Raw genomic sequence first — 15,276 nt, forward strand, 5'->3', positions numbered from 1 at the left:
CACTGAAATACCATATTTCACTGCTCCAGGTCATGCCAGGAGCCTTGGCCTTGTGGAAGCGCAACATGGAAGTCTGTGTGGCATTTCAGAATGAAATCGAGCTCTCATGCTGCCTGCAGGTCACAAACGTACACAGAGTTTTGTGACACGGAGGTGCAAATCAGCAGAGGACGATCGCAGTTATCCCATAGTACTCCACCAACTGCTGTCCTCTCCCTTGCTGCCACCCTTCACAACAGATGGAAAGAGGCATTATTTTGGGTAGAAGAGCAAGTGAGGGAGCACATTCAGGACTGAAGATCCCACTACAAGTACAAAGTAAACTCCAGGAAGCTGAGGAGGAAAGTCATTACTAGTATTAATAGATTTTCCCTGTCAGACACCCACGCTAGATGTGCTACTTTGCAATTAAAACAGGGTACCAGAACCTCTTAATTAAACATTTTATTTAAACCAATACAAGCACCACGCTTAGCAAAAAAGATTTGGTTTAAAGTAAACATGCAATGTGAACTAGCAGAGACTAAACAGCATATGGAAGTTGTACTGTTTTTTTTCATGGAATTACCAAATTCACAAAACTGGCCATGAACCTCTCACACCTTTTACTACCTGCAGCACTGGTGCCAACCCTGGCATCTCACAGCATGCAGGTCACACTGAGTCTGGGTCACACCACACCTCCACTTCTCTAGATGTATCCAAAAAAAGTATGTTGGATATTTCTTTTTTGAGCACACTGAAGTGAGGAACTGAACTCCCTCATTTTGCATGTTTGATTCAGACCCTTGTTACCAGCTTAACGTAATTTCTGGACTACTTATTCAACAGTTAAAAATACAAAAATGGAATGCTACTACAAATGCCTAAGATGCTCCTTTGGAGAACTGAAAAGGTGTCAACACCCACATTATTGCCTCCTTTGACAGATCAAAACAGCATTCATGATACTAGAAACTAAAATCATCAAATACCAGCATGTAATTTTTTTCTTGTTAATAATATTCAAACAATACAAGTCCATTTTACAGGCTGACATGCAAACTCATGCTTTAATTCAGTCTACCATCAATTAATAAGAGCTGCATCCCAGCCATCTAGCCAATATTTAAAGCAAACCAGATTAACTGTGGCAGAATTCTCCCTTTGAGGGACCTTCAACTATAACTCCAGGCAAAAGATTTTATGGACAAATTACTAGCTCCTGAAAAATAGGAGCTCACAATGGAAAATGCTGACTCTCAGACCTTTAGCTACAAAGGCTCCCACAGGTGCCTTTAGTTAATTTAGGTTGTCCTTTTGTCTAAACCATCTTTAAAGATCTGAAAATTCAAGACAAAAATGTATGATTACAGATGGGCAACTCGCTAATAAAGCCCAGTTAGAACATACTGGCCTTCTGAACATGGACACATCTGCCAACCACTGATCTTAAGGGGGCAGCAGTACAGAAAATAAAGGTAAGGTGGGAAAAATGTTATAAAAACAAGTATTATTTGTGCAGGAAAGATTCTGACATGATTAATGTCTTTGTTTTATCAAGTATTAGCACTACCTGTATCTTGAAAGCCCAGGAAAGTAAACATCATACAGTTGTGTCAAAACACTGCATTAAAAACAAGGAAACCACGAACAAGCCTAGCAGAGCAAACATCCTCTGCACACTCATTCTCCAAGTACCTGCAGCTGCTTCCTCACTTCCATAGCTCAGAAAGGGGAAGGAGGTACAGCTATCAGGGCTGTTTGATGAGTAATACTGGTGGGCTGAGCAGCATCATAGAATCACCATTCACAAGAAAGTGGGCTTTTTTAACACTCTCATCAGGATTTGTTTGCTTTCTGCAAGACTTGAGGGGAAACACTCAAGGCACAAAGTCCTTAAGTGGAGGCAGTAAGAACTTCTTTCTGATATAGCCAAAAGTAGCAATATTTTCTTGGCAGAAGGTAGAGTGATGCAGAGATGAAGAACCAAATTCAATCACTTGGCTGCAGCAGCTCCTCTCCTCCTGAGAGACAGGCCCTTTCCCTGTTATTTTTGTCAAGACCTGTGCAAGCAGCAGTTGGATGCTGGCAGCCCACCAGTGTACAAAGTACAATGAGAAAGATGATTAATCCAGTTTTCCCCACTGCAAATCAAGCTGAACATTGCAAGTGGCAGCTTCCCTCTCACCCACGCTGTACTTTGACATGCCTTACCCTTAGCACAACACCACAAAATGAGATCAATTCTTCCTGTTTCAAGAGTGATGCTTAAAATGACACTGTTCTTTAAGCCAAAGTCTTATTTATACAATGTTTGTCACAAAACACATGGCTTTTATTGATCTGTAGTACATCATGATCAAGCAACAGTTTCATAATTTTTTTGTCCAGGGAAATGAAATTGTTTTTCCAGTTCACTACATTAACATAGAAATTTAATTACAAGCATTTCTTTTCCATACTGAAAGATCAATTTAATTGCATCATTCTAACATGTATTTTGAAAAGTTCCTCTCAAGTCAGGTTTGAATCCAAATAAGTGAGCAGTAACATCAAACTAAGAAGAGGTTTACCAACACTGAGGACCTTTGCAAGTCAATTCCTTGTGATCTCAGGGGAATTAGTGTTTTAACACTAACACAACATATGTTTACAAATAAAAATAAACCTCCTTTCAGCAAAGGTTTCACAGTATGAAATACTGGCCTCCAAATTTAACACTGCATTCCTTCCCACCAAACAGACTTGTTAGGGCAGCTGTATTTTAAGGTACATTATCAACAGGAAGCTGCTCTTATGCAGAAACTTATTCAGCAGCACAACAAACACAAGATAGTGAGATACTGTCACATGAGTACTCCTTGTGCCACTGCATGGGTTGAACATGTCCCGTATCAGACAACTACTCTATTCAATATAAAACAGACCTGAAAAAGACTGGTCATTTATAAAAGTTAAATACTAATTTCACATTAGAATATTTGCTGTTTCAAAGAGATGAACCGTAAGTAAATGAAAAATCAAATTATCACTTATGCAAAAGCTTTATCTGGAATGTAATTTTGATCAACAAGCAGTTAAGAAAGTTAAGAGACTGTATAATTTAAGTACTCAAAAGCTATATGTGGCCAACTTTTATAACAAAAGAGATATAAATCATTCATTATAATGAAAAGCTTTAACCTCCTGACTCCTACAAATGGAGTAGATGAGTGGAATTTCAAAGAAAATGAGGTTGGCTTCTTTTTATTTAAACAGATGTCAACTGCAACAATAGGCACTAGGAAAAAATGTTACTTAGATTCTTTTACAAAGTTTTTACCAAATTTGTACTAAGTGGCAGTGTAAAATTCTCATTTTAAAGCTAACAAATTAAAGGCACACAGTAGTAACATGTGTTCATATAACAGGAGACGAGCAGAGGTAAACTTCCTAACAGTGTATAAGTTATATATGCAAGACATCTGGTACGAGAGTAACCAGAGTCATAATTCAGCCCTTAGTTATCATCTAGTTCCTGTAAGACTGTATTAGTATGAGAACTGGACAGTCAAAGCTTTGCCCTGAAGTTTATTAAGACTGACTGAACTGAGGAATTACTGGAATAACAAAAAATAGTTCCAGGAATTTGAGAAAGCTCACATAGACTCGAAGGAAAGATTTGCTGTACAATGATTTTGTCTTTTTAATACTAAAGGTTTCCAGAGAATAGTTTTCATAATTGAGAAGACATTAAGTCTCAAAATCTGAAGAGTAGTTGACAGTAGACAATTTTTGCATATAAATGGCTAGTATGTCTTAAGGATGCATTTGTAGCTCAGAAAAAATTAGCATCAGCTTCCAAATGATGTTTTGAGATAGTTATAAATACAGAACTGAACTGTTTTAGTTATAGAAATATTAGTTACAAGAGTGCAAAAGAAGTCCCTGCATTGGAGTATTCCCTTTTAACAGGTACAAATAAGGAAACACCTGCAAAGATTTGTTACTTCAAGGAGACAGACCTGCTATTCTTTGCACAAACTTTGCACAAGAGAGATACTGCAGGAGACAGATGTAAATACAGTGCATTCTTTAGATGTAAGTATTCATGTCTGGTTCCAGTATTATCAGGATGGTACATAAATACTTATCACAGAGGTTTTCTTAATGGAAGAAGCCCAGTTTCTCCCGCAGCCATTCTTCAGTTAGGTCTTCTGTGTTTCTTATTTCAAATACCTAAAAAAAATTGCATTGCAGAAATTCTTGAGGTGATGGTATTTGAAAGGGATAAGCATACAATGCAGACAGCACCTTTCCACACAACTTGAGCTGCAATAAACCAGTAACCAGAGTTTTCATATGCTTTCTTGAAAGGATTGGTTAGTATTCTAAAGTAGCATCAGTGGAAAATACACAAGACTAAGTGGCAAGGAATATTCCTAACTTGAACAAGAATCCTGTAATTCCTATTTCTAGGCTTCCCTCTTCTTTGAGGATATGTGACAACAGCACATGTACTACATTTTAAAAGTTACTCTGAAATGGCACCATCTCATAATTGTTATCTCAGCAAGAAGACTGTCTATTTAAAGAATACATCTGGTAAAGCCAAGTAAGTAAATTTTACAAATCACAGAATGGTTTCGGTTGGAAGGGACCTTAAAAATCCACAGGTCTTCAAAAGCATTCTTCTAGGCAACAAAAACAAAAGTATGTAATATTTTAAATACTGACAATACTGAAAATAAAACTACATCAGCACCAAATCCATTATCTGCCTTTTTAATGGTATGGAGCAGCCGTCTGCAAAAAGCATGCTCAGTCCAATAGAATGGATCGGATTTTGAGAGACTCACAAAACAAGCTTCTCTGTGAACCTGCCATTTGGAGTGAACTTCCTACTTAGTCCTGTCCTCAGCCATTTCACCATTTTAATCTCCTTCAGGAAACATTTCAAGTTTTGTACCTTTTCTTCCTCATTTTCCATCTTTGCTGGAGTGGGCTCTGGACACTCCTTCCTGTGTTCAGATAGTAATCCACTAGTATCAAGCTAATACTGATTTTTAAGTAAAATATAGGGGGAACCCCAAAAATTCAGTGTTATAAGGACAGAACAGTTTAACAGAAGCCAAGCTAATATGCAAGCCACTGGAAAAATAGAAGGGCTCAATTGAGTCACATGCTGAAATCACACCAGGAGGAAGTCACAGCATGAGCTAAAAGAAACATAGCTCAGAGAGTGGCAAGAATAAAGGACATTTGAAGTGCAAGTAAGCAACCTGAACTGAAGGCAGGCTATCTTCTCCAGCTTCAGAAGGAAGGTGATTATAGACCTCTATATCCACTCCTAAGCTTTCATTTAAAACCCTTTCAGAGTGAATTTCTCCCACTTGACAGGTGATAGTAAGTCCCATAGAGTGAGTCCCCAGGCTTTCACCTTCTTCTCATCAACTCTTTCCTTCCCTATTGCTGAAAACTGCCTTCTTCCTCAAGCAATTCTTCCTTTCTGTCAAAAATGCTAGAGTTGTCAGGCCTCTAAGACGCAGTTTCAACAGACCTAAACAGAGATTTCTTGGGGCCGTAAATGACTGCTTCCACCATCTTCTCTTATGTTTCACTCCTATTTAATACTGTCAACTTGACATCTGATTTAAAACAGAAAGGTCCTTTCTTACAATGCTACAGCTAGAAGAGGTAAAAGTTCACAGTGCTCTTACTGGCCCAATACACATTTTTACTGGGATGTTAAAGTACTCAGTCAGGATAAGAAAAACCAAAAGGGAACAGTGCTGTTGGGGAATGGTCAAGTCATTTCACATATGAAAAACCTGAAGCGACCACTGACTATTTAGCTTTACTGGTTGGAACTAGAACTTGAAGAAGTCTACATCCCAACGAAGCAGACATTTCAAAGATTTCTCAAATGACAATTAGGTAGCTTTTTGAACTTTTAAATATATATATATATACACACACACACCTATCCCTAGTAAATGCAGTGATCTCTTTTGATTTCAGTACTGGAGGAAGCAAACACAGGAAGATTTAGAATTCTTCAGCACTTGGCAAACACTAACTTATTCTGGAGGCTATGTTGTGCAAGCATACAGCCCCATAAATCATGCAGCAAAACTAGTCTGCACCACACCAAACTAAGACTTCAGTCTATTCCTCCCATCAATAAATTAATTCCCCAAATAAAGACATCCATCCTACTAATGGATATGTTAGTTTTAGAGATTACTGTTCTTCCTGTACCCTCAGCTGCCAGAAATCCCCACTCCTCTCTTCAATCTTCCTAAAACAATCTGTTCAGTGGAATTGCAAAGTCTTGTAACATCTTTCTTGTGATGGGTTCAAGCAAGACACAAAACAGCTTCCGCAACCTGCATTTAAGGAGGAGACAGTTATTTCAACTAGTCAGTTATACCTTAGTGAGTTCAGCTGTCTGTACAAGTTTATTCTTGCTTCCAGCATACATCATTTGCTGTTCAGGCTTACATCCTGTAGTTGTGTGGAAAAACAGAGGTTTTGTTTAGTTACTTTGACTGCAACACTTAAAAAAAAAAAAAAAAAAAGTCTTTGAAGAATCCAAACTGAAAGCTGAAGTCTCCATTAAGTGACCTATTTCTTTATGCACATTCTCATCCTTGCTTTTACTTTCAGATCTAGTACTTGAAAGGCATTTCTAGAAGTAACAGTTGTGCAGGTTGAATTGGTGGTCTCAACATGCCAACCCTTCTGAGCCAACATCAAATATGGCAGCAGTTAAACTCGAATCACAAGAGCCAACAAAGCAGTATCTTCCACCACTACAGTAATGTGCTGATTATACTATGTTACATTTTTTGCCCCTCTTGCTATTTCTGGAAGATTCCCATGGTTTTCCTAGTTACACAGATCTTTATATCATATGCCTTTGAGCTGGAGTCAAACTGAGAACAAACTAAGTTGGTTTGAATTTGTTATTCTTTTTCTTAATCTAATTTCTCCCCAAATACCTCGATTTAATTGGTAGGTCAAAGTGACACACACTTCACTTCCCTTCCCTTCCTCCTGCACTGAAGACATAGCAACTTCAGTCACAGTCGAAGTTAACTGCTGTTTAGAGTCCCAACTGATGTTTTTTTTGTGACTGCAGTTACAGCCTAACCACTAACTGCAAGTCTGCCTGCTTTGCTATTTCAATGTCTCCCAGGAAGTTTCTTACTGCTTGTCTAACTCACAGAGTATCTCTCCTTCAGAAGAGAAGTAACATCCATAACATCCATGCAAAGATTCTCAGGTAACTAAAGAAGCATATGCCCGCAAGTTGCTAAACTTTTACCTACCTATTCTAGCTCTGAGTAACAAAGGGTAAAACAATGCAATCACTTTATCTTCTTCTACAGGATAACAAGGATAATCCAGTAATGCTAGCAAGCTGCCCTATTACAACTCAGAACACAGATGGAAGCCACAGGAGCAATTCAGCTCTGTAAGTCCACGTCAAGTACACACAGGTAATTTGGCTTCTATTAAAATCACACAGTTGCCTGCACAGGTATGTTTATATTGAAGGCTGATGTAGCACAAGCACAGGCAGCTACTGCTCTATATAAACCTGGAACGATCCAAGATTAGTTTCTTTCTCTTTGAACATAGTCTGTTCACCCAGCACTTCCACCTGCCCAGATCTGGGTTATGGAGCCCTCTTTACCTCCTTCACCCATAGCTGTGGCAGCCCTTTAGACCTCCAAATCACAGCACTGTTTGGAGGCATCCTCTGTCATTAACATTGGAATAGCAAGATGGACAGAGGTGAACGGAAACCCTCAGGAACGGTGGTGGCATCTTCCAGCTCTCTCCTCACTTATCCCCTGAGCCTTGTCTGGTCATATCTTGAAGACTCATCAAGATTTGAGGAGAGGGTGACAGGAAAGCCATTAGGTTAAACATGTATGACTACATGTAGAGTGCTCCAGGCCCCTTTCCTTTACAGGAGGGTGCAGCTGAGCACACCACCAAGAACACAGAGGGCAGGCACATTTAGGAAGACACATCTTTTGGCCAGCTACGTAGGAAACTAACACTTCCATTTAACTTTCAGAAATGGAAAAAGATAGAATCTGTTCTATCATCTGTCCTAAATGTTAACCCCTAAAGACAGTGCAACTGGACAGATGGAAGCACTTGTCATGAGCTGATGGTGTGAACAGAGATTCCTCTCTGCCAAAGAAGGTCTCCAGTAATGCCATAGTTTTACAGTGCCTTGCTTCCACCAGTGGCATAAACACATCTAGCCTTAAGCACCTGAACCAGTATGACAGCACTAAGAACTCAGCTTCTCCTCCATAGTAAAGAATATTCTCGTTTTCACAGCACATACTAGCTACTATTCACAATGTTCACTCACCAACTGGACTGGAGAAGATAAAGCACAAAGGATAAGAAACTCTTCCATCTTCATGCTGATACTTGTAACTATAGACAATAAATGTTTTTTCTGAGGTTAAAGAAACTAAGAAATCAATGATTTTATTAGCATATAATCCTTGGTTATCAGAGCTTCCATATCTGACTTTCAGAACTGACCCTGCTCATCTTTTACCAACCTCTACCACAGCTGGGTGCGAGGGCTGTCTCTATAGTACTGTTTCACATCAGAGCTAAATATCACTGTTTCATCACAAATGCTCCCAGCTGTGTAAAAAGATTTCCCACACCCACCAACATGTTTCTGGCTAGTGAAAGGCAAATTCTTTCTTTTAATGAAATTAAAGTTCTTTGCTTTTAATGAAAGGAAAATTCTTTCTTTTGCAGACTAAGCACTTCATTGTTTCAGGTGTTTTGCTGAATATGACTGAAGTTTTAGCTAGGACTACTGCTTTTATACCCTCCTACTGAACTACAGTGATGAAAAGAAAGATTCAGAACAGCACATGGAATAGTGCCAGCCAACTTTTGAGGCTGATATTTTCTTCACTTATAACTTGAGTACTCCTTTTATTTCATCTAGTTAAAGAGTAATTTACCTGTCCCTCTCTTTTTCTTATTTTTTTTTTTTTTTTTTAAATACAGGGATTCTTCCCTAAATCACATGCCTACAGCACTCCCAGAATCAGTGACTGCAGCAAAATAGCAAGGGCCACACACTGAGAAAGTACCAAAACAGATTCTAAGTTACACAGGCAGTTTTCTATGTTTAGAAGTAGCCACATATAAAACTGCTACCTTTTACTCACTTCTTTACATTAACAGCAGTGTGGCTTCGCTTTACTTTCCCAAACATGATATAGTCTAAAGAGATATAAAATCTTGGGAAAGGCTTAGATGTGTCAGTCATTGTTTCAGCAAGTGGGACAACTGCCCAGTACATCATGAAAACTGATCCCTAGGTTATCTCACAAAGGAAGTACCGGTGAAGTCAAACTATAGGCAAGTATGGGCCCAAGAAGGTGAAGTCCAACTTTCAATGTTTTGAACAGCTTTCAGGAGTAAGACCAAATGCCAGCAGCATAAGAAGGATATCGAGGTTGTCTCTCAGGCAGCTCATCTTTCAGTTCATCGGGAGAAATACCCTGGTAACATTAAACACAAGCAATATCTGAGCACACAATCTTGCACTTCAAGGTAAAGTATGAGGGCTAAAGCAGAATAATGGAACAGTGAAACAGCTGTAAGTCAGGTGTACATCTACAGCTTAACTGGTAACCTTCTCTCAAATTACTAGAGCAGTTTAGGAAAACTCATGTGCTAAGAGATTCCTATGACCCAATACAGAATTAATGTTAGCATGAGTAATCATCCCTATTTTAGGCATAATGAGTTTAAAAAATATTTTTGGCTCTAGTTGTATGTGCTGGCAGCTATCATGCTTTTCTAACTCTAGTGCTAAACAGAAGTAAGCAAGCACACAAAAAACTATCTGCTAAAATCAGCTACATAAATGGTTCTTTTGGAAAAAAAAAAACAACAAAAACCCAACAAAAACAATTCTTCCTCCTTGAGCAAGCAAAAAGAGTCCCCATTCTATTTAAATGTCACATTAACTCCTACATTCTAGGGAATAAGAGCTACGGTTAATGCTCAAATCCCTGGAAAGGATTTAATTTTTCCCTATGTACCATTAAGAAACACTGCATGCTGGGCCGACCTTATTATGCCACCCATCAAATTTAGAGTCTGCAGAGGATTAGCAATCCTAGCTTCTAATTGATGGCAGACCAGCTCAGAGGCAAATATGCAGCTTTACGTGGAAACAGCAGAAACCTCTTCAGCCAACCAGCAGGTGTAAAAGATGCTTTTTACATAGCTGTGTCCTGACAGCTTAAAATAACCTTTTCTTTTTTGCAATTAATTAGTCAATTCAATTGCTTCTGCATAGTTCCACTATAAATAGTGCTGTGCTTTACATGCAGAGTGACCATGCATTTAAATAAGCTCATGACCCAAATTAGATTAAGAGTTTGATAACAATTTGAAACTAAGGCAGTACCTTAGAGACAACAATACATTGCAGGCTGAAGATACTCTTATTTACAATTCATTTAACAAACCTCATGCTCCTCATCCAGTACCACCAACTGCTTATCCTTGTCGATTTTCACTATAAATCAAAACAAAAGAGATAAATTTCAATCAATTTATACAAACATATGCATGAAGCATTTTAACATTCCTCCACAAGTATATTCCTTCTGCTTCCATTGTGCTGCTTCATCCCACGACTTCACAAAATCACTGAGGTTAGAAGTGCACAGCCTGAACGGGGTTCACTGCAATACGCTACCCTCAAATTTCAAAGACAGAAACATCAAACCCCCCTACTTAAAGGCTGTAAAACTTACAAACTCAAAATGACTGTGCCTGGACATTTTTTACTATCATTTTACAAAGAGTGGCAGACTCTGAGCCACAATTAAGTAAAAATACTAGGATCAGATGCAGTCTTGTGCCATAAAAAGCATTGCTTTACTGTTAAAACTACAGGCAGACTTGAAGAACTTAAGTTCATACAAGAAACAGCCTCTTGGCTCACCTCTACCTGTTAGGGCAGCAACATTACATGGGAAGAAAGAGACAGAATTTTCTGCAAGACCTTGCAATTTTTGTCAGACATGTTTTTAACTTACTTATAATGGCAGCATTGCTGGTTTCTTTACGAAACCGGAATTTTCTCAGTTTCTCCACCAGGTCTTCAGCAACATCACAAACCACCAGAGATTCACTCTACAAAATGGAAATAGCAGAGGGGAGAGAAAGATAAGTCTTTCTAGAAAAAGAGAAAAAAATCCCCATGTCACGTATAGGTGCACATAAACTCTACTGACGTGGAATTGCGTGCACCTTGTCCAAAGTTCGAAAACATACACATAAACCAGAAAAACCAGGGATGAATGCAGTTTAAAAAACACAGTAATAGATCCTTTTAGTAAAACCTATCTGTTTTACTATCCCTCCTCAAAGCCACACAGTTAACTAGAAATAGTTTATTAGCTACTCCCAGAGTGGGATTATTCTCAGAGCTCTTAGAGGTAAACAAATTTTGCAGTTCATTTGCCAAAATACACCCTGAAATAAGGAAGCCCCTCAGTGTGGCACTGAATTAATTTCAACAATTTGAATGAGCAGAAGCTACTGTTAGTATTTCAGAAGAACACAGACAGTAGTTAAGGGTGAAGGCTTATTTTTACCTACAAAAATATTAACTGAACTTTTGAGATTTATGCACACAGAAAACATTTTCGACATTTTAGTAAAAGTACACATGCTTTTTGATTAACTCCAAATTTTCAGAAGAGAGGTCCAGATAACATATCAGTCATCACACTGCAGATGGGGAAGGAAATTATTATTTCACAAGCAACTATGCAGGTTATCCTCCATTACAAATGCAATTTTCAAACTGTACCAAGCCAACCACTGCCATTTCCTGAATAACATTTTATACACACAACCTCTATTGCCAGTTATGGCATGCATGCCAGCTAGATGAAGAAAAGTTAACATATCCAGCTTATTCATACTACTGTATGCGTAAATTCCTAAGGCATCAAGGCTTTTGTGCCAAAACCAACCGTATTTCAGGACTTTTTTTTAAAAAAATTGCTCAAATAATAAATACTTGCAAAATTACCTATCACAGCTCTGCCTAACACTTTAAACAGCTGTTTCATTGAGACAAATCACTGCTTATAAATCAGAAGTTACTATTTAAACTCTGTCTCCTCATACTCAACACTGGCTTGTTTGTGAGATTTTCCTCAAAAATCAGAGAAGTGTCTCTCATTCCCCACTTCCAAAATCACCTTGTAAATATCCTATATTTGTTGTTACTCCTAGAAAAAAATTCCACCTTGACCAAATTCTGGCACAAAGTCTTGTGCCTCTGCTTCCTTTTACCAGCTGGAGCTGGAACAACAGTAAGGCAAATGCTCTTTCCTGAAGGAAGCATTTCTCCCAGTTCTCTGAGCTCAGCAGTTTCCTAATGCGTTCCAGCAGACACTGCAGGGTAAGCAGTGCTGTTACGGAATCACAGAATGATTTGGAAGGTACCTTACAGACCATACAGTTCCCACTCCCCTGCTGTGGGGAGGGACACCTTCCACTAGACCAGGTTGCTCCAAGTGCCATCCAATCTGGCCTTGAACACTTCCAGGGATGGGGCAACCACGGCTTCTCTGGGCACACTGTGCCAGGCCCTCACCATGCTCATAGGGAAGAACTTCTTCCTAATATCTAATGTAAATCTACCCTCTGACAGTTTAAAGCCATTCCTCCTTGTCCTATCAGTACACACCCTTGTTCATACCTGTGCAGCCACACAAACATAAATCCCTAATAGAAGCTGAAGGTTGTGCCTGCAAAACACATGGTGACATCTGATTTGGATCATCTGTTGGGGCTAAGCTGGCTCACCGGTGCTTACTTTAGTAAAAACTGAAGAAAGTCAAGAGACAGAAGGGCTGCACACAACAGACAAACGTGCCACTCAGCGCGGGGGGGGTCGTGCCGTTGGTTAACCTCAGCCACCATACTACAAGACTATCAGAAACCGATTTAGCTGGCTGCCGGCAAGGCAGATCACAACTTCCTTTTTAAACAGCTGTTTCTTCACTCTCCCCCCGCAGGCTGCCAACGCCCGCAGAAAAACAACTGGGGAGGTCCGCAGCAGGCGAACACGGCACGACCCGGGGCTTGGGCAGGGCCAGGGAAGCTTCTCACGGCGCTACGTTGCCGGGTAGCACCCCAAGACCGAAGGGCTCGCCCTGAGGAGACCCCGGTCCCCACTACTCCACAGACACCTGCTCTCTCCTCAGCGCTTCCTCCCCAGCCCACCGCGCGGGGACCCCGGCCGCACGCTACCCCCCCAAGCCCGCGGAAGCGGCCGGGCTCACCGCGCCCCGCCCCGCCCTACTCCACTCCACTCCACCCCACCCCACCCCAGCCCGGCCCGGCCCGGTTCCCCCCTCAGGCGCCGCGGGTTCCCCTCACCATCTTGCGCGCGCCCAACCGCCGCCGCTCGCGCGCCAACAACGGAAACCACCGCCCGCCGCCCCTTCGCTGAGGTTGCACACCCCGACTGCGCCTGCGCGACGCAGACCCCATGTCTCCCCCACCCCTTCTCCACCGCTGGCCAATCAGCACCGCTATCCCGGCTGGGCGGGCGGGGTCACCCGCCTACGGGTAGCGGGAAGGCCCACGTGCCGCGGCGCCACGTGACGCCCTCGGCCTCGCACCCTGCTGTGCCCCTCCCTGCTGCCCATGGCGGCGAGGCTCTGCCCTCCCGCGGAGTCAAGGCAACGGGGCGGGGGCGTGTGCTGGCGCTGCGCAGGCGTTTCTGCTGGTGCGGTGCGGTGCGGTGCGGTGCGGTCTGGTCTGTGAGAGGGGGGAGTGGGGTTGGGATGGTTGTTTGTCAGCCGTTGATGTCCCTTAAGGGGGACAGGGGTTGGCTGTTTGTAATAAATGTTTAATTTGCTGATCAAGTAAAGTTTGTGTATTATATGGCTATAGGTTTTGTAATGTTGATATTGAGTGAATGAATTTAAGTTTTGTGTAAGTGTCAAACTGATACAGAGGGCTTGATATAAGAAACGCTAGTGCCTGAGAAAAATAGAGTTAAAATACTTTAAGTCTGTGGAATTTAGTGGCCCCCACTAAACATGAGTTAATTGTTTTTCTGAAGTATAGCATTTCACACCATCCTTTCTACTTATCAGACAGAGCCTTCCAAACATTTGCTAGCTTGAGATACTCCTTGCCTGCCCTTTCCTGCAATAAATTTTGCAGGAAGGTCACCCTGTTCTAAATCTTTGCTAGTTATGAGAAGAATTATAGATATGGCTGGTTTCAGCTAATTGTGTAACCACTGGGGCGTCCAACTGTGCCAAAGGTGAAAAGTTTAAGAAGAGGAAGACTCGTTTACTTCATCTTGAAGACCCCTACTCACAAGAGGAAGACTCATTTACTTCATCCTGAGACCCTCGCCCATGACCACGGGGAGGCACTGTGCATGTGCAAAGGACCTTTTAGCTCATTATAATACGAAGCGGGGATGGATCATGAATACGTATAGGCGTGTAACTTTAGAGGATAAATGTAGCGGGAAACAACACTGAGGTGTGCGTCTTTGGTGGAGCGGAGACTCCCCTGCACACCCAACGCTGCTTGCTTATTGCCTCTTACCCTTAAACAATCTAAATAAAATATTTGGAATCAGTCGTGGCTGAGACTGAATTTTTATACCACTGTTTTAAGTCCTGATCCGCTGAAGGTCCCCCTTGTGCTGAGGCCGGGCGAGGGTATCAGCCCACGGGCAGGGTCAGCGCCAGGCCCCTGGAGGGTGACCACAATTCTACAAGGCTGTTAAGTAACAGTAACTTTGCGTACTTTACTAAAACACCAGAGAACACACACAGAAAAACGTCTACTAAAAAGCCTCAGCTAGGATGTCTGTCTCATTAAATGTCAGAAAATTCAAGCACAAGGCAGAAATTAGTAAGTTCTGCTGCTTCTGGCTCTTCTTGTTTGTACAAGTCAAGTGTAGTAAACCAGGATTTGTAGCTCATGAATCACAAATATGAGAGTTGAGCACGAGGCACTTTCCTAATAGGCTGTTGGTGGAGGGTTGTTGTGGTGCTGGGGTAAACGGCCAGCCTTTTTTGTGCTGCTGGGAATTTAAGCTGCTGTAACAGAAGTCTGAAGAGGGACTTTTGACAAGGGCATGTAGGTATAGGACAAGGGAGAATTGCTCTAAACTGACAGAGGCAAGGTTTAGATTAAAGTAGTTCTTCCACCTGAGGGTGGTGAGGCCCCGGCACAAGGTGCCAG

General features: G+C 41.2%; 1 protein-coding gene across 1 annotated transcript; it reads right to left on the reverse strand.

Annotated features, from left to right (window-relative positions):
- Positions 1–494: 494 nt before the first annotated feature.
- On the reverse strand, positions 495–13,515 carry GMFB (glia maturation factor beta). The gene is made up of 7 exons (XM_080619225.1): positions 13,441–13,515; positions 11,079–11,175; positions 10,503–10,552; positions 9,473–9,524; positions 8,360–8,440; positions 6,395–6,468; positions 495–4,200 (listed from the first exon to the last, which is right to left on the reverse strand). Exons 1-7 carry the CDS (start codon positions 13,441–13,443, stop codon positions 4,129–4,131), a joined length of 429 nt encoding a protein of 142 aa, XP_080475351.1. The 5' UTR covers positions 13,444–13,515; the 3' UTR covers positions 495–4,128.
- Positions 13,516–15,276: the final 1,761 nt, after the last annotated feature.

This window comes from Psittacula echo (assembly GCF_963264785.1).
Source record: "Psittacula echo genome assembly, chromosome: 5".
Classification (NCBI taxonomy): Eukaryota; Metazoa; Chordata; class Aves; order Psittaciformes; family Psittacidae; genus Psittacula; species Psittacula echo.